Genomic DNA, 24,955 nt, shown 5'->3' with positions numbered 1-24,955 from the left:
TCTGATGCCTCAATGATTTCAGTGTTGGAATTTTATATTTATTGATTCGCCAACGACAGCAAAATCTAATTTTTAGGTTTTCTATAGAAATATCTAATCAGAGAAGGTGAACAGTGACAAACATCTCATCATTAATTCACTAGTTTATTATGCTAGTAATCTCCAATTATATATATATATATATATATATATATATATATATATATATATATATATATATATGTATACAGTATATAAATATACAGTATACATATATATATATATATATATATATATATATATATATATATATATATATATATATATATATATATACATATATAGAGTGAGTGAGAGAGAGAGACAGTGAGAGAGAGTGAGAGAGAGAGAGAGAGAGAGAGAGAGAAATGTCTAAATGCTAAAGTCTCAGCTGTTACTTTCACTATCTTTCTGAAGATGATGAATGATGAGACATTTTATGAAATCTGGAAGCTGATCATGTTTTTTTTCTTTAAATGAAGAATCTAAAAGACATCCTGTAGTGGTGCAGATTAAAAACTCCACAAGAAAGGCTTCAGATTTCTGTAAGAAATCCTGAGAGTATGTCAGACACACGGCTCCTGTTCATAAACTCGGTCGGCTTTTATACGACACAAACCTCAGAGCGAAGGAGAGAAAGAGAGAAAGAGAGAGAAAGAGTGGAGAATTTCTGATAGAAAGCTCTGATCCTTCATTCTAAACTAGATTTTTAATTAAATGTCACCTCGGAGCATCATGCTGCTCTCCTGAAAACACACAGATCTATAAAAGACTAACTGTAGATAGTTTTCATCCTGATACATTTGGTTATTTTTTATTTCCCCGTCGTGTTGGCCCAGATTTCACTAACGTTAGTGCGGAGGCAGAGTGGAGCAGGAGGATTACTCCGAAACCGCTAATGTAATCGCTGCGATTGAGCTAAACCCCGAGCCATCGCTTATGACTATGTGTAGAGATTAGAGCTGTCCCCATCCATCTGTCACACCGCTGATCTGTGTGTGTGTGTGTGTGTGTGTGTGTGTGTGTGTGTGATGCTCTCTGCATATGGCATATGGCATCACTTGCCTTCAAAACCAAAGTTTTACTGACAAACGACACACACACACACACACACACACACACACACACTAAATGATCAACTTGTGTAAGATGTGTAAATGTGTAAGATATTTATAAATAATTACTTTCTCTTTGTTTCACATCATTTACTGAAAAGTCATAAAGTAGAATATTTAGTAAGATATAAAACACAATGGTGAAAATGTTAACACACATTTTATTCATTTAGAATTTTGGCAAAAACATGTTGTGGAATGTATTTATACTGTTATAATGTTTAGAATATTGTATAAATATAACAACATATATTTTATAATGTTTTCACAATTTTATTACATAAAATTTATTTATAATTTAATTTATTTGATATATTTTATTAATTTTATGTGTATTAGAAGATTTCAGTTTCAGTTTCTTTAATTTAAAGTGAGTTTGTTTGTGGAATAATTACATGACATAAATGATTGATTTTCTTATATTTATATATAATGTAATATATATAATGTGTGAGTGTGTGTGTGTGTGTATTTACATATTTGCATAATTTTTTATTTTTTGTAAACTATTACAGATTAAATCCACGTGAAAAAATATTCTAAAGTAATTTCTGCTGATTTTTATCAATAATAATAAATTTTTCTTTAATACATTTTTTAAATATTAAAGCTCCCAAACACACACACACACACACACACACACACACACACACACAAACACTCTGTATCTCTTACCAAGTTGCCGTTTCTGCACAGCGGTCCTCTGAAAACTCCTTTGATGTTGCGGAAGTGTCCATTGCTGAGGTGTGTGGAGCTGATCACGATGTAATAGCACGCCATGTGGGAACATGTAGACACACACACACACACACACACACACACACACACACACACACACACACACACACACACACACACACAGAGTAAAACAAGTGGAGTTTCTGCAGATGTCTGGTTGCTCTGCGTCTCGTTCAGGTTAAAATCCTGCGCGTGCTTTAGGAGGCTGGGAGATTCCCGTCATCTCTCCATCATCTCTCTATCATCGGCACGTTATCCGTCTGATGAAACTGCTATGTGCTGTTCCTTTTCTTTTTTTTCCCCAAAAGAGACAAAACTAATCCCTTTATCTCCTCTGAAGTCCTAACGTATAGTAAGAGTCTGGTTCGTGTCTCACTGACGGCTCTGCGCCACGTGTGGACCGTGTGTGGTGTGTTCATCTGCTCCGCTCGCTGCCCGTGGAGTGTGTGTTCGAAGCATGATGTCAGAGAGAGAGAGAGAGAGAGAGAGAGAGAGAGAGAGAGAGAGAGAGAGAGAGAGAGAGAGAGAGAGAGAGAGAGAGAGAGAGAGAGAGAGAGAGTGTGTGTGTCTGTTTCAGCGAGCGCTGCGGTGAAGAGTGAATCTATCGCGCGCTGCTTCTACAGTTCCACTGAGTCAGCCGCTGTTTCGTCTCAGCCTAGCACACACACACACACACACACACACACACACACACACACACACACACACACACACACACACACACACACTGTTGTGTCTGATGTGTTTCATTCACTTAATGAATGAATAATGAGAGGATCATCACTGTAGAGTTTATTATTTATAAAGGAAGTGACCGAAAAATACAGGAAACAGAAACAAAGACAGCTTTCAGTTTTCATCTGACAGACGACGGTAGTAAAATAAAGAAGGGATGGAGGGAAGAAAGAAAGATGGTATGGTAAGGATGGTATGAAGCAGAAAGAGGGAATCAAGGAAAAGAGAAAAAAGGAAAGAAAAAGACAAAACAAAGGAAAAACAATTAATTTTATCAGATAATAAAGGAGAACATGGGAAAGATAGAGAAAGAGTGAAGGAAGAACAGACTAATAAAAAGAAAGAGAGAGAATATAGAGCTCAATGACATCAAAATATAAAGAGACGGATAGAGAGAGAGACAGATAGAGTGAGAGAGAGACAGAAAGAGGCCGATAGAGTGAGAGGAGAGGGAGAGAGAGAGAGAGAGAGAGAGAGAGAAACCCCCAATCTGTCAGTGAACATGTTGCGCTGCTGCTGGAGGAGTGAAATCCCTCGTTCCTCCTCCTCTTTTCCACTTTGAGAGAAGCGATAACGCCTTGTAACTTAGCAACAGAGTTTCTGAATCAATTCTAAATGGAGTACAGTAGAGCGGAATGAACGAAGGAGAGAGAGAGAGAGAGAGAGAGAGAGAGAGAGAGAAAGAGTGAGAGACAGAGAGAGAGACAGATAGAGAGAGAGAGACAGATAAAGTTAAAGAGAGAGAATGAGAGAGAGAGAAAGAGAGAGAGAGAGAGAGAGAGAGAGAGAGAGAGAGAGAGAGATGGGAGGATGTTCCAGATTGCCAACAAATCAGTTAATATGTATTTAAAATTTTTAGCATCACAAACAGAAAACAAACAAACAAACAGTAAACAATGTAATAAGGTGTTTAATAATTAATGAAGTCTGTGTTTAAGCTTATTTAATTTATTACTCTAATGTCACAACAATTTACATCAAATCGACTTCACGTGTCCTGTGATTGGCTGAAGCTGTTTAAACTCACAGCTCACTTATTATTATTATTATTATTATTATTATTATTATTATTATTATTATTATTATTATTATTTGCACTCTGTGACTTTTCCTGCGTTTGATTGGATGTTTTCTTTCCTAATTGTTGCCCTTTTCACTTCATGCTGCTCTTTTTTCCCTCCATTTTGCTCCATCTTTTCCCAGATGTAGCAGTACATTTCTCCCATGATGCTTTTCTCTCATTTCTCTGCGTGCTTCGTTTGCTTGGAGTTTCAGATCTGTCAGTGCTGTGCTGTTTTGACAGAAGAGCTTGTTTAAGGAAAGCTCTGTGTATTTCCTCTTGGACTTTTGTCTCCTGCTTTATGTTGTGATGAAAAGAAACAAGAAACTTCACTCTGTGTTCTACAAAGTTCACTACCTCACAGCAGTTACACAATACCTCACAGCAGTTACACAATACCTCACAGCAGTTACACAATACCTCACAACAGTTACACAATACCTCACAGCAGTTACACAATACCTCACAAAAGTTACACAATACCTCACAACAGTTACACAATACCTCACAACACTTCCACAATACCTCACAAAAGTTACACAATACCTCACAACAGTTACACAATACCTCACAGCAGTTACACAATACCTCACAACAGTTCCACAATACCTCACAACAGTTCCACAATACCTCACAGCAGTTACACAATACCTCACAACAGTTCCACAATACCTCACAACAGTTCCACAATACCTCAGAAAAGTTACACAATACCTCAAACAACAACAAAGTTGGACCCAAATTAGCTCTTTGTGTTTGGAAAGTCCACAAGTGTTCAATGAAGCGCAAAGATGAGACATGAGCACTGGTGTGAGTTGCGTCCATACTGCTGCACCATAAGAAACACATTGTTCTACTTTATTTATTTCTGATTTGTGTAAAGTTCAAGACTTAATTTCTTAGCTTCCTTTTTGTCAAGTATATAATGTAATATCAACTTTGACCAGAAGAGGCAGTAGATTAGTTTTTCTTTCTCTACACAAACAGTGGATAATAATAAGGAGAGTGATTGTCTCATGTGAGAAACACATATACTTCAGAGAAAATGGTGGACAGGTCATGAGCGACAGATAGAGTATGATCCTGCTGACTGAGTTACAGAATCAATACAGTATAAAAAAAAGCCTAAGCTTTGGAGCGACCCAGGGATTTAAACTCATAATCCACCAATCAGTCGCTCAGGACCTTCACCTCAGAGCCTCTGCTGCTGCTGTGGTTATTTAATATCCAATTAAATAAAGGATTGAAAATCACACACACACACACACACACACACTCACACACACACACACACACACACACACACACACACACACACACACACACACACACACAGATTGTCCTCACAATCATGAGGTAAGGAATAAATTCATCATATAGAACAAAGCACTACATACAGGAATAATAAGAATCATCAAATAAACCTGAAAGAAAATAGAGCAACAGAGAACTGAAGAGAAAAATACAGGAGCGAGAGGCAAAAATAGAACAATGTAGGGAGAAGATGTAGCTAGAACAAGGGACAAAAATGAAATAAAGGAAACAGAGCAGTGTGGGAGGAAATGACAGACACAACCATTTTGTTTATAATCCTTAAAGTTTTAGGATTAAATCAAATGAATGTATAATAAATGTTCAAAACCATGACATAGTGCTGTCAGACTCAGGGTAAGTATCTAGTTATCAGCTTCTTATTCCAATTATCCAGGATTTAGATATGTTATTATTTAGTTTTGAGTTGTTTACAGTTGAAGATAAAGTTGAGTTTCTGTAAACAAATTGAAAGTCATTATTTTTATATAAAAGCTCGTTCTGTGTTTTATTCTGAGATAAAATTAATTTCAATTTAATTCAAATTTATTTGTATGGCGCTTTTTACAGTAGACATTGTCTCAAAGCAGCTTTACAGAACATAAACATAGAACAAAAGGTTAATATAAAGAATAATATAAAGATTAATATAATAAAACATTCAAGATTAATATTAGATATATTTAAATGTGTTTCTTTTTATCCCCAATGAGCAAGTCTGAGGTGACTCAGGTGACTGTGGGGAGGAAAAACTCCCTTAGATGGTAAAGGAAGAAACCTTGAGAGGAACCAGACTCAAGGGGAACCTCATCCTCATCTGGGTGACACTGGGGGTGTGATTATAAATATACAGTCTGATAAATGTTGTAGTGATGCACAAGATCACATGCAGTTGGCATCTCCTCTTTAGTATCGCAGTCTGACTGGAGCTGGATGCCTCAGGATCCTCACAGAGTTGCCCTCATCTCAGTGGAGGTCCAAAATCTTCATGGCACATACAGTATAACTGTATTTATTCTGTAAACCGTCACCAGATCAGTGATTCAGCATGTTGACCTGTCTTTAGGATCTGTCTCTCTGTCCCAACAACCAGTCACCACCCTGTCACCCTCTTTTACTGTCTTATAGTCCTGTCTCACTGACCTGCCACCTGTCTCACAATCATCTGCCTTGTCTCATGGACCTGCCACCCTGTCTCACTGAAGTGGTATCCTGTCTCACCTCCTTGTCTCTATGAAGTGGTATCCTGTCTCACCACCCTGTCTCTCTGACTGGTTTATGCTGACTCAAAGGTCATTGAGACACCCCATGACTCCTCCTGGCCTTTTCCAACCTTGAGTTGTGCCACATGTGGACCTTTTGCCCAGAGTCCAGGATCTCTTTCTGACACTGTTGTTGCATTTGGAGAGCAGGACATTATTGGGGAGTTCTGTCTCAGTTCCCTGGTGTACTGGGTCAGTGTTTGGTTCATGCTTAGTTTACTTATACCCTGGTGTGTCATGTCCTGTTGACACACTGTGCTTTCACCTGATCTTGTTATTGTTCTTTGAATAACAGCATGACAGCTGACACAGTCTGAAATTTAAAGATAATAACGTCATGGTTTTGGAACAGATTTGAGAAACGAAAAATGTAGGTCCTCCATCTCAGGATGTGTCATTGAAACATTTTCACTGCTAAGATAGTGTTAAAAAAATGTGAGTGTAGCGGCTGTGATACAATATGAACAGTGTCATCTCCTTCACACATCAGAAATAGAGCTGTATGTGATACTATTACACATCCTCAAACAGAAGTGGAAGAATGTCTTATTATCAGCACAATTGCCACAGCAACTACAAAGGTGGATGCTAAAAATACTCAGCAAGTGCAGTACAAAGTATACAGCTCTGAGTCGAGTGAGAAATGGAGCTGAGCATCATGTCAGTAAGAAAACAGTCTCAGCTCAGAGAGAGATTTTGAATTTGGGTCACATTTATGGAGCAAAATTAAAAGCTACAAATTCTAATGTTGGCCTGCTGAACTTTATTCTGCAGCTCTGTGAACTATAACCAGTCTAAAGAAACTCTAGAGAAGACACATCTCACAGTCCTGAGAATTTTATTTGATGGACTTCATTGAGCTTATGGAGCACCATGTTAACATTTTCACAGACAATAATTCATTCAGTCATTATTTACATTTACATTATTTCCTGTTCAGTGTCACCCAAATGAGGATGAGATTCCCTTCTGAGTCTGGTTCCTCTTAAGGTTTCTTCCTCATATCATCTCAGGGAGTTTTTCCTCATCACTCTCACCTCAGGATTGATCATAAGGAATAGATGTTAGAAATAAATAGTAACTTAGTTTTAAATTAATATTTAAAATTAATTTTAGACTTTAAATGTTTTAATTTATTCTTATTGTTATTCTTAGATTTTTTTTTCTCTTGTGTTTCTATACTTCTGTAAAGCTGCTTTGAGACAATGTGAATTGTTAAAAGTGCTATACATATAAATGAAATTGAATTGAAATAAATAAACAAAAGGAAAAAATAAACCGATAAACTGATATCATCATACCCTTTAATAATGTTTCATTTTCAGTAAATATTTATTTTAATTCTAATTACATATTGTCATGATTCGGTCTGCGAGGTGGATGAACACAACATGCAAAATGTCTAGTGTAAGTTTATTTACAATGCGTTTCAGTGAGGAAAAAGTGAGAGTCTTTTTTTATTCAATACAATTTATTTGTATAGTGCTTTTAACAATTCACATTGTCTCAAAGCAGCTTTACAGAAGTATAGAAACAATATATTTTTTTATGTTTAAAGTTTAAGTTTTTTAAATAGTAATAGTAAATTAAAGTTATTATTTATCTCTAACATTTATCCCTAAAGATTAATCCTGAGGTGAAAGTGGTGAGGAAAAACTCCCTAAGATGATATGAGTAAGAAACCTTGAGAGGAACCAGACTCAGAAGTGAACCTCATCCTCATTTGATTGACACTGGACAGGAAATAATGTAAATGTAAATAATGTCAATGTAAATTATGTAAATAAAACTAATGTAAATGTAAATAATGTTCCTTCTCCAACGGTTTGTAATCAAATTGGATTTAAGCAACCAAGAGCTCCTGAGGAACCAGACCATAAAGCTGGCTGACACAACAATGGTTCAAAGACCTTGTAACAGATTACAGGTGGCCCCGTCCACAGAGTCACAGGCTGTCTTTGCAGATCAATCCGAACAGTGTGGCTGCATAAGGGCCAGCTTGCAAAATTTGGATGTCTAGAAGCAGTTCAGTGATGAGGCAGGACCCAGGAGGCTGGCAGCTTGTGGCAGGCTCAGGGTGCATCGTACTCTGTGTCCAGCGGTTTCTCTGTAATAGAGGGGAGAAAGGAACACACGCTAGACCTTTTTGTGGCCCCGCCCTGCAGCCATGTGCCTCCTGACTATACAAAAGACAGTGGGTGCTGAAGATTTGCTGTCTGTTCAACACCCAGCACTGTAGTAGCAGGAGGAACGGAAAAATGTAAGGTGGCACCTCCACCAGTGTAAGATGGCGGTGCAGGGTTCGTCATCACAATATGTATTTGAACTATAGTCATCTAGTCATCTATGGAAGCTCTAGTGTTTCTGTACATTCATTCTTAAATTATCTGCATGTTTTATTTTTATAAAAGACTAAAGGAGTGAAGCTGAGTATGATGCTAAAAGCAGGTTTAGCATCGAGCTGAACTTCAAGCTTTCCATCTCTTATTGATGAAATGTTTATCCCTTAATACCAAACTCTGTTACTCCTGGAACAGAGTACAGTTTAAAGCAGCTTTATGTACCAAAGGAGGTCTATAAACTAATATTCAACTCTATCAGCTAAAGGAGAACTAAATGTTGTCAGAATTTTACAGATATAAGACTTTTCTTCAGTGTTGTGGCTTAACGTCTCCATTATGCTGGATCCTCTTAAACTGTTTAAGTGAACAGCATTGTTAAGAAAACAGTGTTAAGCAGAAACAGTGTTAAGCAGACCATTAATATTTATTAAGAATGTCACAGGATAAATAAATAAACGATTAAATGATTAAATAAATAAATAAATAAATAAATAAATAAGTTGCTTATCTCAAAGCATCCTCTTTTAATTACAATAATCCAAATACAATACATTAACATAATGTAGCTATGAGGGGCAATTTGTGGGTCGACATCATTCACAAACAGCGCTCCCGGTGGCCAGTGCCAACCAAGTTACATAAAACTGTACTGATTCTCTCCACTATGTCATGAGTTCCAAGTGAGTGAATAACTTTGGCTCCGCCCCTATAGAATTGACCGTCATGTGGAGTCTATACAGCTTAAAAACCTCAGCATGTTTTTGATAATTACTGTGATTCAGTCCACTTTTGTGATGATAAGACAAAAATTCTAGCTTCTTTGGTTCATACAGTATATTATACAAATTAGCTCCAAATTTAATTGAATGGAGCTAAATAGTTCATTCACAAAAATATAAATTAATGACACACGGTTTGTTCTTCACAATTCATTTTATGTAAGAAAAAAGAAGGAATAGAAAAGTCAATTACGTTTGGTCTCTGACTAATTTGGACATTTCTAACAGTGTAATATTACTACTGTGGACCAAAAAGGACATTTATTTAAGGGCCTAACTCCAGGGCCCCTCAGTGGGAGCCTGGCAATGCTGGGGCCTGAACTCTGGATCATCTGATCACTAAGTGTTGAGGCAGCATTAGGCTAAACGTTTGGTGCTAAACCTAAGCATCATTTTGTGCCTTTAGTCTATGACTGATGCTGAGCTAAGCTAATATTTGAGTTAATGCCTCTAACTAAATCAAGCTTTACTTCATCATGTTCTTTATCCTCCCATGTTCTAGATGATCAGGAATACAGCATACACATATGCTAATGTGTGGTTCAAATCACTTCCAACATTACACAGTGTGACAATGACCTGATTGGAATGAGCAGATAGGAACGATGCAGTGCTGAGTGAGACAAGAGCAGAGAACAAAGAGAACTCTGAGGAAGCATGTCAAAGAGGAAAATGTGCTCAAGCGTTATTAGCATCACAATCTGCAAACTCTATTAGCATGCATTCAGTGTTTCTGTGCTAGTGCTTGATTATTTTCCCATAACAGAACGTCCCCAAGTTTATTCCTTTTATTACCACAACAATTTACCAGTGATTACAATCACCACAGCACCACCACAGTACCACCACTCATTTACATTTTTGTGAAACAAGTTAGTTCCTGTTCTCACAGGTATAATCTGTAGGATAAAAGGTACAGAAAATTGATGTGAGTACCTTCTGACCAATCACCATCCAGAATTCAGCAGGAGCATGATATAAAGTGTTATCATAACTATGGGGTTCCCTTTCGAGGGAACTCGACGCTGCGTCAGTGCTGACGCTATGGGAATGCTTCTTTGAGGAAGTTGTGTCTGAAGCTCTGTGTGCACACACGCCATTTTAATGGCTCGGAAAGGACACGTGACGGAGTAATTACTCGCCAGTAAGTCCATATAAGGGCATCTACGTCACACTGCTCCAGCTTTCTTTGTCTTCAGGAAGCGCTCTGTGTATGTGTGTCGTTTGTCACTGTCTGTCAAGTGCAGGGAAAAAAAAAAATAGGGAAAGCTAGGCGAGGACATAATTATGTTACAGTCCAAGCACTTTAAGCAATGCGTGCATCCGTGCCCCCGCTTTATCACGGGGGACGACTCGCATTCTCTTTGTGTTGTGTGTTTGGGAGAGGAGCATGCGCGGTCGGCTCTCGAGGGAGCCGGCTGCGTGCATTGTGAGGATTTCCCTCTGCGCACTCTCCGATCCCGCCTGGCTGTGTTTTCCAAGCAATCAGCTGCGCCTCGTGGTTCGGGTCCTGCGTCCGCCGAGGCGGCGCGGCGGCTCCGATCATGGGGTTCGCAGGTCGAGTTAGCGGAGGCGGAGCAAGAGACGGGTGTTTCCCTTTCTCTTGCCCTCTCCCCTGACTCCGTTCGCTCAGTTTCGGTTTCGGGAGCTCGCACTGCGATTTCTCCCGACCCGGAAGAGGGCATGCTGCTTTCCGCGTCGGGCTCTGAGGAGCTCGATGTGGGCGGGGACGTGCTTTCCCCCTCGGTAAAGCCGAATTAGAGAGAGCAGTCAGTCACGTTCGAGGAGCTCCTCGAAGTGGTGTCACGCGCCGTGGGTAGGCTGAATTTGGATTGGCCTGAAGAGGAAGTTAGTGTCGCCCGCTCTAAGTTAGACGACCGCTTTCTGACTTCAGGCCGCAGGCCACCTGCACGCAGGCGACTGCCTTTTTTTCCTGACCTCCATGCTGAGGTGTCGAGGTCCTGGAAGAATCCATTTGCGGCGCGTGTTTTTTCTCCGGCCATGTCTGATTATTCAGCCATCATAGGGCTTGAAAGCCATGGCTATGGGGCGATGCCTAGGGTTGAAGAGACGCTCGCGGGCTATCTCTCGCCTGCATCGCCCGCATGGAGGAGACCTGCCCTTCCCTCCAAGCCCTGTAGGACCACCTCAGCCCTTGTAGGTAAGGCTTATACAGCGGCAGGCCAGGCAGGTGCGGCTCTGCACACCATGGCCGTTTTGCAGGCCTACCAGGCTGACCTGCTGGCAGAGCTTGATGGGAGGGAGGAATTGGGACCTCAGGCGATATCTGAGCTCCGCCGGGCCACTGACCTTGCACTCCGTGCCACGAAGCAGACGGCCCGCTCCATAGGCCGTTCAATGGCTGCGCTAGTTGCCACGGAGAGGCACCTGTGGCTTAATTTAACCGGCATAAAGGACAAGGATAAGTCCTTTCTCCTGGACGCCCCGGTGTCGCCCCTGGGTTTGTTTGGCGACGCAGTGAATACTGTCGTCGACAGACACCAGGAGGTGAAACGCCAATCGGCGGCATTCAGGGAGTTTCTCCCTCGCCGCGGCGAGCAGCCTGGGCCTTCATCTAGCCACTCCCTGCCCCCTTCTAGTTCGCTTAGGGCAGTGAAAAAGGTTAGTGTAGCGGCCCGTGCCCCCCCGTCTAGGACTAGGGAGGCCGGTCAGCGTACCCGGGCCCAGACCCGTCAGGGGAGAGGGGACCTTAGGTCCGTTATTTCAGCCAGGCGAGCCCCAAAGGAGTCCTGATGCCCGTGGGCGGGGGCTCCTGGGGGCATCCTATTCAGGAACGCCCCCCCTACTGCCTGCCCCGCCGTCTTTGTCGTTTCGGGGGGCAGTGGGGCCTGTCTCGGCTCCCCGTTTGTGTACGGATCTTCCCGGGTTAGCGCCTGCCAGTGTGCTGTTTCAGGGCACCCGGGAGGTCTGCGCGAGGCTGTTGCCTCTGTCAGGCAGCCTGGCAGCGTGGAAACTTCTGCCAGGGGTGTCGCAGTGGGTCCTGGACACTGTAGAAAGAGGGTACAGGATCCAGTTTTCCTCCCGCCCCCCGGGCTTCCAGGGCATGTTGCCCACGATCGTGGGTGGGCACCAGGCGGTGTTCCTCCAAGAGGAACTCTGCTCGCTTCTGGAGAAAGGGGCCATAGAGCATGTTCCCCTCCCAGAGCAGGACTCCGGCTTTTACAGCCGATATTTTGTTGTTCCCAAGAAGGACGGGGGGCTGCGTCCGATTTTGGACCTGCGGGCTCTGAACTGTACTCTGAGGACCTACAAGTTCAAGATGCTCACGCTCAAGGTGATCGTGTCCCAGATCAGATCCGAGGACTGGTTTGTGACGATCGACCTCAAAGATGCTTATTTTCACATAAGCATTCTGCCAGAACACAGGAAGTTCCTCAGGTTCGCTTTCGGGGGCGAAGCGTACCAGTATCGTGTCCTTCCTTTTGGCCTAGCCCTTTCACCCCGTACGTTTACGAAGTGCATGGATGCTGCCCTGGCACCGTTGCGTCTCCAGGGCATCCGTGTACTGAATTACCTCGACGACTGGCTCATTCTGGCCCAGTCCGAGGCTATGGCAGCCAGTCATCGAGATGCTGTGCTTGCCCACATGAGGTCCTTAGGCCTCAGGCTGAACCCAGGAAAGTGTGTGCTTGCTCCCTCTCAGAGAACCACCTTTCTGGGGGTAGTTTGGGATTCCACCACGATGCGGGCACATCTGTCTCCCGCTCGGGTGGCCTCCATCTTGGCAGCAGTGAAAGCTATTCGGCTGGGCCGCGGCCTCTCTGTCGCCGAGGCACAGAGGGTGCTCGGCCTCATGTCAGCAGCAGCCAACGTTATCCCTTTGGGTCTGCTTCATATGAGGCCGTTCCAGTTCTGGCTCAGGGGTGCGGGCTTTCATCCTCGCAGACGTCCCCTCAGGGTTATACGGGTTACGCGCCGTGGGCTTCGTACCCTTCTTCTGTGGAAAAGACCCCGGTTCTTGGCCTTGGGTCCCATTCTAGGGGCGTGTCACCGTCGCAGGACTCTTTCGACGGACGCCTCGCTCTCGGGCTGGGGCGCGGCTTTAGATGGCCGCCCGGCCCAGGGTCTATGGGAGGGCCCCTGTCTCTCGTGGCACATAAATTGCCTGGAGATGAGGGCTGTGTTTCTAGCGTTGAAACACTTTCTCCCACACCTCAAGGGCTGCCATGTCCTGGTGCGGACAGACAGCACCGCGGTGGTGTCCTATATCAATCATCAGGGCGGTCTGCGTTCACGCCCCCTGTTCAGGTTGGCGCGGCAGATTCTGCTCTGGGCAGAGACCAGGTTTCTTTCGCTGAGAGCGGTTTTTATCCCAGGGCGTGTGAATCGGGAGGCAGACTTCCTGTCGAGGCAGGTGCTGAGGCCCGGGGAGTGGCGGCTTCACCCCCATGTGGTGGAGCGAATCTGGCGGATTTTCGGCCGGGCGGAAGTGGATTTGTTCGCCTCCGAGGAGTCGACCCACTGTCCGCTGTGGTTCTCCCTCTCTCATCCGGCCCCGTTGGGCCTGGATGCCCTGGTATGGACGTGGCCGAGGCTCCGTCTGTACGCCTTTCCCCCGGTAGCTCTGCTCCCGCAAGTCCTAGCCAGAGTGCGCCACGACCAGGTCAACCTTCTCCTAGTTGCCCCTCGTTGGCCCTCTCGAGTATGGTTCACGGACCTAGTCTCCCTCCTGAACGGCACTCCATGGGAGGTTCCCGTCAGGAGGGATCTCCTCTCTCAGGCGCAGGGGGCAATTCTTCACCCCCGCCCCGAGATGTGGAAGCTTTGGGTCTGGCCCCTGAGGGGGACCAGCTCCTAGACGCAGGCCTCTCGACTGAGGTGACAGAGACTCTGCTGAATGCTAGGGCTCCCTCCACTAGGAGGCTGTATGCTCTGAAGTGGAGGCTTTTTTGCCTCTGGTGTGACGAGCACTCTCAGGATCCAGTTCACTGCCCGGTTGGTACAGTGCTGGAGTTCCTGCAGTCTTGCTTTTCTCGGGGCCTGTCCCCGTCTACTCTAAAGGTGTACGTGGCCGCGGTCGCTGCGAACCACGAACCTGTCCTTGGAGCCTCCTTGGGTAGGCACCCTTTGGTCTCTCGCTTTTTGCGTGGTGTCAGGCGGCTGAGGCCTTCCTCTAGACCACGCCTTCCTTCCTGGGACCTCTCTGTGGTCCTGGAGGGGTTGGTGGAAGCCCCCTTTGAGCCCATGGAGTCAGCCTCCGAGAAGTTTCTGACCCTGAAGTCGGCTCTGCTTCTAGCCTTGGCCTCTCTCAGGAGAGTCGGTGATTTGCAGGCTTTGTCGATTGCCCCCACCTGCCTGGAATTTTCCCCCGGCATGTCCAAGGCTATCCTGCACCCCAGGCCGGGTTATGTCCCTAAGGTGCCAAGGATGGCGGGTTGTCCAATCATCCTGCAGGCCTACTGTCCCCCGCCCCATGAGTCGGCGGAACAGGGGAGGCTGCATTTGCTTTGCCCGGTAAGGGCCCTGAGGACTTACGTCCACCGCTCTAGCTCGTGGCGTAACTCCTCCACCCTTTTCGTCTGTTTTGGGGGCCGGAATAGGGGTAATCCGGTTTCCAAACAGCGCCTGGCCCACTGGGTGGTGGAGGCCATTACTCAGGCCTATGAGGTGCGCAGTCAGGCCTCACCTCTCGGCATCAGGGCCCACTCCACTAGGGGTATCGCCTCATCCAGTGCTTTGGCCAGGGGTGTCCCCATTGAAGATATTTGTGCTGCGGCAGGATGGTCCTCTCCGCACACCTTTATCAGATTCTATGACCTGGACTTGGACCCCACTCCAGGGTCCCAGGTACTGCGGGGCCTGTGATGTGCTGTTGGCAGTTTGCTCGTGCTCTTTCACGGCCTCTGGCACAGTCATCGACCGGTGCGTGGCGGCGTGGGTATTGGCGTTCCCATAGCGTCAGCACTGACGCAGCGTCGAGTTCCCTCGAAAGGGAACTACACCAGGTTACGTATGTAACCCGGTTCCCTGAGAAGGGAACGAGACGCTGCGTTGCTGGCCACGCCCCGGGCGTCCGTTCGCGCTTCCTTCCGACAAATAGAAGCTGGAGCAGTGTGACGTAGATGCCCTTATATGGACTTACTGGCGAGTAATTACTCCGTCACGTCTCCTTTCCGAGCCATTAAAATGGCGTGTGTGCACACAGAGCTTCAGACACAACTTCCTCAAAGAAGCATTCCCATAGCGTCAGCACTGACGCAGCGTCTCGTTCCCTTCTCAGGGAACCGGGTTACATACGTAACCTGGTGTAGTTTTTATTTGAATGAAACAAAAAAAAACTTACACACTATAAAAAACCTGCTGGAGTCTCACTCACACTGATCTTATTGCTATGTTTTCTTGCTATGTTGTGAACACTCACTGATAGGTGTTACACACACACACAAACACACACACACACACACACACACACACAGTGTAGGATCAGGACTGTTAAATGTGTTAAATTGTGTGTGTGTGATAAACACTCCATATGTACAATGCTGTTCTGTTCTCTTACAGTTGAGTCTTACAGTGCTTTAATGTCACCTCATGAGTTTTGATGAGCTTTTCATAAATCATTGATAATGTTACAATAAATTCCTGCAGAATAAAGTCTAACAAATTAAACAAACAGAGTTATCCTTGACTCTGTGGGACAGATTCAGGATCAGTGACACTAAAGTTATGTCAGTATTTACACAGCTACTTCAGCTGATATTCTTAAACATTAACATTATTAAGCTCAGCTTGGAGTTCACACCTTCGAGGTTGCCAGGTCTTTCATGTATAAAAGTTTCCAAGCCTGAGTTTTCATTAGCATCTTTCTCTCCACTCTGGATACAAGACAACTGCCAAATGCTATAAATGTAAATTTAATAGATTGTGTTATTATTCAGCGGTTTTAAAAACAGCACTCTGTCAGGGATGCAGGGATAAAAACAGATCCAAATGCAGGATAGCGTAAAATAAAAGGGTTTATTAACTAAAAAACACAAAACAGGACTGCAGACTAGACACGAGACGACAAAAGATGACACCAAAGACAACAAGGATTCCGCGCTGCCATAGGCAACGTGGCACGGCTAAATAGACATGACAATTAACACATGAGGAACAGGTGTGCAGAGACGGGGAGGAAGAGACAAGGGCAGGGCAGACACGTGAACATAGAGCATGGAAGATCCTGACACACTTGATTCAGCATTTTTGTATTATTTTGTCCATATACAGACCTGATATAACTGAGACACGCCTCTTTATAAACAGACTCCGCCCACACACAGGTAACGCACGTCACATCTGAAAGACTTCTGCAGAATTCTGCAGTTACGTCTGAGATCGGTCAGTTACTGTAGTTCTCTTTGTTAGCCCTCAGTTTTGCAGTTCTCCAGGTTCCTGATCTGAACCCTATACCAACTTCTCCTATTTGTTCAGTTCTCTTAGTTTCTCATGTTCTCTAGTTCTCCTGTATCGCTCTCTGTTTGTGTATCATGAATATGGACAGTCACAGCTCTTTGATTCTGATGCAGAACAAACCACCTCCTCACTATATGGTACATGTATATTATTTACATTACATTTAAGAGTATTTTTACCCAACTGTTGTTGTGTGTGTGTTGGGATGATGCTCCAGCTGAAAGGTACTAGAGTGAAGTCAAGGTTACTGAGCCACTGACCTGTGATACACACACAGTTTTTGGCGTTCACTGAACCAGTACCGCCACACGCACACGCACACGCACACACACACACACACACACACACACACACACACACACACACACACAGCTCCCTGGTGTCTATTTCAGCTCAAAGGCCACACAGCAGGAGTTTTTGACCTGCTCTCCTTCCTAAGCGTGTTTTTGTTCTGCTGCTATTAGAAACATTGAGTAATAAATGCACACACACACACACACACACACACACACAAATGAAGAAATGTGAAGTATAGCAGCACATCGACCGTATGTGAGAAAATCAATACAAATTCACAGAGAGCGATGCTGAAATATTTATTTATATTATTTCTTGCATAAATTCTATCAAAAATATTGAGCTGCATTTTAATGTGTGAATAAATATAAATATATCTATCTTTGTAATAACACAGACTCCTTGAGTTCGATCAATGTATTAAATCTCTATCACATAAACATCAGCTGTGTGCTGTTTCATTTTAGGAGCAGAATGAAAAAAAACTTGTTTAATACATTATAAAGAAATTAATTGAGATACAATTTGGCAAAATTTAATAAAACATATTGCCGTCAGTTCGATTTGTGTGTCAATGTTTTTTCAAATTAAGTTCTAAATTCCTGCAGGATTGTTTAAAGGTGCTCTCTCATTCTGTACCAGGATCCTCTTTAAGATTTCTGCTCAGTTTTCTATCCCATCCAACCAACACAAGCTTAGTGTGCAAGGACCAGGCTTGAGAAGTGTTGAGAAGATTTCAGCCCCCTTTTCTCTCTGCCCTGGAGCACCACAGGCCCGTGTCCACTCACTCCTCATACATTCACTCTACACTGTGGATGACATCAGTGTGAATGGACTCACCACTTACAGAGATGAATCAAATGACCACCAGGAGCTTCAGCATAGAGAAGAAGAAGAAGAAGAAGAAGAAGAAGAAGAAGAAGAAGAAGAAGAAAAAGCAGGCTTTATTTGTCACATCTATGTTACAGCATAGTGGAACTCTTTTTTCACACATCCAGCTTCAGCGGTTGGGCTCAGAGCTCAGGGTCATGATTCAGACCCCTGGGGCTGAGAAGGTTAAGGGCCTTACTCAGGGGCCCAACAGTGGCAGATTACAGTGGGGCTCAAACCCTAATCCCCTGATAAACAACCCAAAGCTCTCTCATGGTAGCTGAAATATATTTTTTTATTGTTTATTTAAAATATTTTATCAGATAATAAGGATTTTTATCCTTATTTTTTCTTCTTCATATTATTATATTTTTATTTCTATTCTCTCTCTTCTGTTTCCACTCTTCTGTAAAGCTGCTTTGAGACAATGTGAAATTGTTAAAAGCGCTATACAAATAAATTGAATTGAATTTAATAGATAAAATTCTCTGTAGAAACGTGATTAATTTGAACATGAATGTGAGAAACACTCACACACACACACACTCACACACACACACACACACACAAACTTGGGTTTTTCTCATGGTTTTCAATCTGCTCTGTGGGATTTGTAGGATTTGGGGATCAACAGATGATTAAACACAGCAGGTCACACAGACGGAGGTCAAAGATGATGAGATCAAGAATAACACTTTTGTGTGTGTGTGTGTGTGTGTGTGTGTGTGATATGCTACATTTCTATCACACAGGAATAAGTGTAATGACCACTTCATAACTGAAATATTTTCATCCAGATCTCTGAGCAGGAATTCCAAGTCAGAGATTTGGGAGTTATTTTGACCAACAGATTTTTGAGAAGTGAGTGTGTGTGTGTGTGTGCCCTGCGATGGGTTGGCACTCCGTCCAGGGTGTATCCTGCCTTGATGCCCAATGACGCCTGAGATAGGCACAGGCTCCCCGTGACCCGAGGTAGTTCGGATAGGTGGTAGAAGATGAGTGAGAGAGAAAGTGAGAGATTTTTCAGACTTAACCTTTAAGGAATTCTGTTTTGTATTCAAGTTTATAATAAAAATCCAGTTGATAAATTGTAGCACATGCTGTAGTTTTGTAAAATATATTTGTTTAGTGTATGAACACTGGTGTATGTGAAAGCCTGGTAATGTTAGAAAACCTCTGCAATCAATAGGCTTTATTGATGTCAGGATCATTGGACACTTTCCTACTGGGGGGAGCCATCGCACATTTTGTCAACAAAGGATGGAGTTCGGCCAATTGGTTTTGGTTCGTCTGTGCTCCGTGAGCTTGCTTCTCTCCTGTTCTGGCCAGGGACGCCGCTCCACTTCCTGTTTTTTCCTGTGGGGAACGCCGCCTCGCTCCTTGACTGCAAGGAATGTCACAGCTATTTTTGCTCTGACTATGCCACTGTGTTCCTCACTCCCCCATGTAACTCACCGTGTTCCTCACTGCCCCATGTAACTCACCGTGTTCCTCACTCCCCCATGTAACTCACCGTGTTCCTCACTGCCCCATGTAACTCACTGTATTTCTCACTCCCCAGTGTAACTCACTGTGTTCCTCACTCCCCCATGTAACTCACCGTGTTCCTCACTGCCCCATGTAACTCACCGTGTTCCTCACTGCCCCCTTTAACTCACTGTGTTTCTCACTCCCCAATGTAACTCACCGTGTTCCTCACTCCCCTATGTAACTCACCGTGTTCCTCCGTGTTTACACAAGTTATGAAGGTTGGCGTTAGGAGCAGAGCTAACATTAGGGATTAGGGAATAGCAATCGAGTTAGTTATCTCAATATTTTAATTTAATTCAATTTATTTGTATAGTGATTTTTAACAATTTCCAATTGTCTCAAAGCAGCGTTACAGAAGTATGGAAACAGAAGAGAGAGAAAAAAAAAATAAAAATAAAATAATAATAATAATAATAATAATAATAATAATAATAATGGGGGTACAGTGGCTTAGTGGTTATCACGTTCGCCTCACACCTCCAGGGTTGGGGGTTCGATTCCTGTCTCCACCTTGAGTGTGTGGAGTTTGCATGTTCTCTCCGTGCCTCAGGGGTTTCCTCCGGGTACTCCGGTTTCCTCCCCCGGTCCAAAGACATGCATGGTAGGTTGATTGGCATCTCTGGAAAATTGTCCGTAGTGTGTGATTGCGTGAGTGAATGAGAATGTGTGTGTGCCCTGCGATGGGTTGGCACTCTGTCCAGGGTGTATCCTGCCTTGATGCCCGATGACGCCTGAGATAGACACAGGCTCCCTGTGACCCGAGGTAGTTTGGATAAGCGGTAGAAAATGAGTGAGTGAAAGAGAGTGAAAAAAATGAAAAGTCAAGTCAAAATTAAGCCCCACTGGAATCATATGCATTCAAATGCAGTTTTCCCATGAGATTAGATTGATGGAGTAAATTGGGTAATTAACACAACATGTTTAACTTTTAGTGTAAAACTTCTCCATAAACAGAAATCCTAATCCATCATTACAGGGCAGTAATCTCAGTAAGAACGTCAATAAACTCCATCTGCCTCTGAGTGTGTTTGTGTATGTTTGTTTGTATGTGTGTGTGTGTGCGTCTGTGTGTGTGCGTGTGTGCGTCTGTGTGTGTGCATGCATGTGTGCGTGTTTGTGTGTGTGTATACAGTATGTGTATGTGTGTGTATTAGTGTGTGCATGTGTTCGTGCGTGTGTATGTGTGTGTGTGCTGGTGTCCGTGTGTGTGTTTGTGTGTTTGTGTGCGTGTGTGACTTTCAGACAGACACCAGAAAAAGATCTTTACTGACACACACAGCCTTTTCATGTTCTTATGTAATTCTACTGAAAAACATGTTTTTCATTACAGAACAAAAAGGAAACAAAAACCAGAACTAATGTTTACAATGATACCAAAGACCGTAGTGAATGATAGAGATTTGTGTTTTTCTAAACTGTGTTATTAATGTATATGTGAGTGTATAAGGATCACACATGACAGCTATACAGGGTGATTAACATCATTGTAAACTCACTGAGAAAATGGCATTGTGTGTTTAAATAAGTAGAGTCAGGGTTTTCAACACAATAGAAGGTCGTCTGTGTTCAGAGTCGGGCTACGCATCTGTATAAATTCATTTTGTGAGCTACACATTCAGATTATTTACAATCAGTTGTGTGTAGTTCACAGCTCGGAGGTTCTTAAGCACTGAGATTTCTGTATTCTGTATAGAAATGTAAACTATTTAACTATTTCAAATGATTTCCAGTATTTCTTCCCCTCATATGATTGTTTTGTACATAAACATAAGATATTTCAACTCAAATGCAGTTTTATTGTACATTAAATCTCTGTCATGCACTTGCATCTGTTTTTGTCTCTCTTTCAGCTATCATTTTCCTTTCTGTCCCTCTCTCTGCACTATGAACGGTGATTTATGTTGCTTGTATATCTGGTGTTTTATAAATATTTACAGCACATGTGAGTGTATGTAAACTGGGGTGGAAGAAAGATACATACACACATACATACATACATTAATATTCTTCTAGACCTTCCTCTTTAGCAGTTTAGTCACAGAGTATTGAAAACTGCACAAGGTTACATATCGTCGCTGTCAGACGGAATCCTCGTATCTCCAAAACCATTATTTTTCAGGAAATTAAAAAAACGGATTTACACGGTGAGTTACACTGGGGAGTGAGGAACACGGTGGATTGTCTTGCGCTAAATTCCTGTCCTCAGACGAGCACCAGAACTAGCGGGGGTCAAGATTTTTTTTTCTTTGAGCCCAGTGTTTTGAAGACATTTACCTCAGAAGACGTGCCGTGAAGCTCTCCCGCGGAGTGAGGAAGAGGTGGACAGTTGAAGTGTCCAATGGAGTTATGAGATTTGCGCTCAAGCTATTTTCAAGACTTTAGATTGGTTAATAACTTGTAAAAATAACAGACCCACGTCAGATGGTAACAGTCAGATGGTACTTTTTGTACTTGTGTAGCACGGTTTAACATCACAGCAGTGAGCTGATCCACACCTCTTAATCTTAATGATGTAGTTACATAAAAAGCTTATTCTGCACAATCATGAGTGGAACCTAATTAGTCTTGGAGGGACAGAAATTTATCTCAGTGTGCAACAAGCCTTGTTGATATTTTAGTAGTTTATAATGTGTTTATAATCATTAACATGTAGACTGGTTGTTGTTTAAATGTTGTGTAGTATAATAAATAGTAACACTGGTATTACATCAGGACTACAAGATGATCATTAACTAGCAATTTTAAACAATATGTATCATAGTTATAATGATTTATGAATATGGGAATGTTAAAGAAAATAATTCTCTATATTATAGATGAGGAAAACACGTTACAAGAGTTTAACAATAAATTATGAAGGTGAAGCATCTAGCTAAAATGATCTACATAACAAGACACAATATTTCTAATGCACACACACACACACACACACACACACAAATAGAAAGACAGTGAGTGATGTTGTGTGTCCTGTGCTGAGGTAGCAGTGTGTATTATGGAACACCTGAAACAGCATTTTCCAAACAAGTCCAATGCAGCAGAACTCAAAACACAAACTTCCTTCTCCAAAAGACTTCTGTTACAAAAATAAAAATAGCTAATATTATGTTCTGTTTAATAATTAATGTCATGAACATTCTAGAATCTATGTATAGTTATGATTTTTCTTGACATTGACTTTTTTTTTTTTTTTTTTACAAAATGTCTAAAATAAATCAATAATAAAAGTACTCTATCTTTAACATAGATGAATTTATATGAATATTATTTTTTCTGCCAACTCTTTTTGCTACTAATCTTTCCCTTAATAGTCTTATTTTATATACCATATAAACCTTGAGTGCTAGAAAAGTAATGTATAGGTGAAATGATTATTAGGATTCGTTTGCACCATATTAGCTGTTTGATGTTTTTTTTTTTCCTGTTGACAGAATGTGAGTATATCAGTGTAAGTATTTTAGTGAACTAATTGTCAAACAATGAGACCAAACAATCATCTTAAATGAAGGTTGTGTATCCAATTCAGTGGTGTTGCAGAAATCCATCCATGGAGGAAATAAACACGATCATAGTACAACACATTTCAAGTATTATTTGTGTACAATTTCTATGAGTCCTTAATGACCTCAGCAGAATTTTGTGTAACCGGTTCAGATCACACTCTGTTCTACTGCACTGCTGATCGACTCAGGCACTGCTGGAAACTTCATAGATCTCAAAGTCCTAGAAAAACACCCACTCAACATTTAGGCACTAGATAGAGGCCGATTTGTGAATCTCACTCAAAGAACTGAACATCTAACCCTCAACATCATCACCATACAGAAACAAAAAGCTGTGCTGGTCACAGACCTCCCTGTGGTGCTCATGGACCTGTGGATATGATCTGGTTTCTCTTGTGTTGAAGCAAAGGCAGGAGGCCAAGAAAGTGGAATCTTTCAAGTCGAGTCGAGTTGCTTCAACTCCATATTAAAGCACTGGATCTGTCCACTAACCAATGAATGTCTGTGGAGGTGAATGTGTCTGAGTGCAGCTATGACATCTGATTAAACACACACACCTACCTAACTGAGTTACACAGCAACAGAGACTTACAACAGACCTGGAGTTAGCTCAACACTCAGAGCAGCGCAGCAGTTAAAACAATGTAGCTTCATATACGTGACGCTGAGAAACACTCATGAGTGCTAGTTCTCCTCTTATTAATATTCATATCAACACACTGTGTTGGTCTTTACACAGACATTTCACTAGACTAAGGAGCATCAGGTCAATAGTTAGATTTGAAAGTTCATATTGGCTTTATTTACAATGGTTCATTAAAAATGTATTTATAAGTATGTCTACAAATTTAGCATAAATCTGTGTAGAAATGCAACATGAGATGCCACTTTTAACTGATCTAAGCCTCTAAACTAATTCCCAAATGCTAATTCAGTAATTATTATTAAACACCAAGCTGGTTTTAGCTACAACAATCAAGCTCGCATCAATTGGCATTGACATATATACACTGAAACTCTATTCTTGGTCAAAAGAGCAAAACATCTATTACAACCCAAATGTTGGGATGTTTTTAAATTTTAATAATATTAAAACTAAAAGGGGGGGGCACAGTGGCTTAGTGGTTATCACTTTCGCCTCACACCTCCAGGGTTGGGGGATCGATTCCCGCCTCCGCCTTGTGTGTGTGGAGTTTGCAGGTTCTCCCCGTGCCTCGGGGGTTTCCTCTGGGTACTCCGGTTTCCTCCCCGGTCCAAAGACATGCATGGTAGGTTGATTGGCATCTCTGGAAAATTGTCCGTAGTGTGTGATTGCGTGAGTGAATGAGAGTGTGTGTGTGCCCTGCGATGGGTTGGCACTCCGTCCAGGGTGTATCCTGCCTTGATGCCCGATGACGTCTGAGATAGGCACAGGCTCCCCGTGACCCGAGGTAGTTCGGATAAGCGGTAGAAGATGAGTGAATGAATAAAACTAAAAGACTTTCAAATTACATGAGCCAATATTTTATACACAATAGAACATAGATACATAACAAGTGTTTAAACAGAAATTCTGCACTCTTATCCACTAAATGAGCTCATTTCAAATTTTATGCCTACTACAGGTCTAATAGTTGGGACGCGGTCATGTTTACATGTTGTAGCATCTCCTCTTCTTTTCAGAACAGTTTGAAGATGTCGGGAAATCGAGGTTATGCGTTTCTGGAGTTTTGGTGTTGGAATTTGGTCCCCTTCTTCCCTGATATAGGTTTCCAGCTGCTGAAAGGTTTGTGGTCGTATTCAATGTATTTTTCCTTTTATGATGTGCAGATGTTGACCCAACTTTTCAGTTAATCTGGTTGTACTTAAAATCTGACTGAAAAACTGCACAGAAGCAGTAAACCCAGGTAGGACTGGTTTTCTGTGGGTTTCTCTCATCATGGACTGGGATTATTGTCATTTGTCATTGTTTTTCGTTGGTGAATTTTAGAATAGAT

The 24,955-nt window shown here is 42.6% G+C and overlaps 2 protein-coding genes across 3 annotated transcripts in view; one reads left to right on the top strand and one right to left on the bottom strand.

The window, feature by feature from the left end:
- znf804a (zinc finger protein 804A) overlaps nucleotides 1–2,349 on the bottom strand; it is a 57,749-nt gene extending 55,400 nt beyond the window's left edge. For both annotated transcript variants that reach the window (XM_060877148.1, XM_060877147.1), the window contains exon 1: nucleotides 1,809–2,349. In XM_060877148.1, the coding sequence (XP_060733131.1) occupies nucleotides 1,809–1,913 (105 nt within the window). In that variant the 5' untranslated portion in view covers nucleotides 1,914–2,349. The remainder of the gene's footprint in view (nucleotides 1–1,808) is intronic.
- Nucleotides 2,350–11,361: 9,012 nt separating this feature from the next.
- Nucleotides 11,362–14,234, top strand: LOC132850641 (uncharacterized). The gene is made up of 3 exons (XM_060877290.1): nucleotides 11,362–11,959; nucleotides 12,015–13,162; nucleotides 13,232–14,234. The coding sequence occupies exons 1-3, from the start codon at nucleotides 11,362–11,364 to the stop codon at nucleotides 14,177–14,179; spliced, it is 2,694 nt and encodes an 897-aa protein (XP_060733273.1). The 3' UTR covers nucleotides 14,180–14,234.
- The last annotated feature ends 10,721 nt before the right edge of the window (nucleotides 14,235–24,955 follow it).

This window comes from Tachysurus vachellii, chromosome 8 (assembly GCF_030014155.1).
Source record: "Tachysurus vachellii isolate PV-2020 chromosome 8, HZAU_Pvac_v1, whole genome shotgun sequence".
Taxonomy (NCBI): Eukaryota; Metazoa; Chordata; class Actinopteri; order Siluriformes; family Bagridae; genus Tachysurus; species Tachysurus vachellii.
Note: the sequence above shows the minus strand (reverse complement) of the source record. Positions and strands in the feature narration are given on the sequence as shown.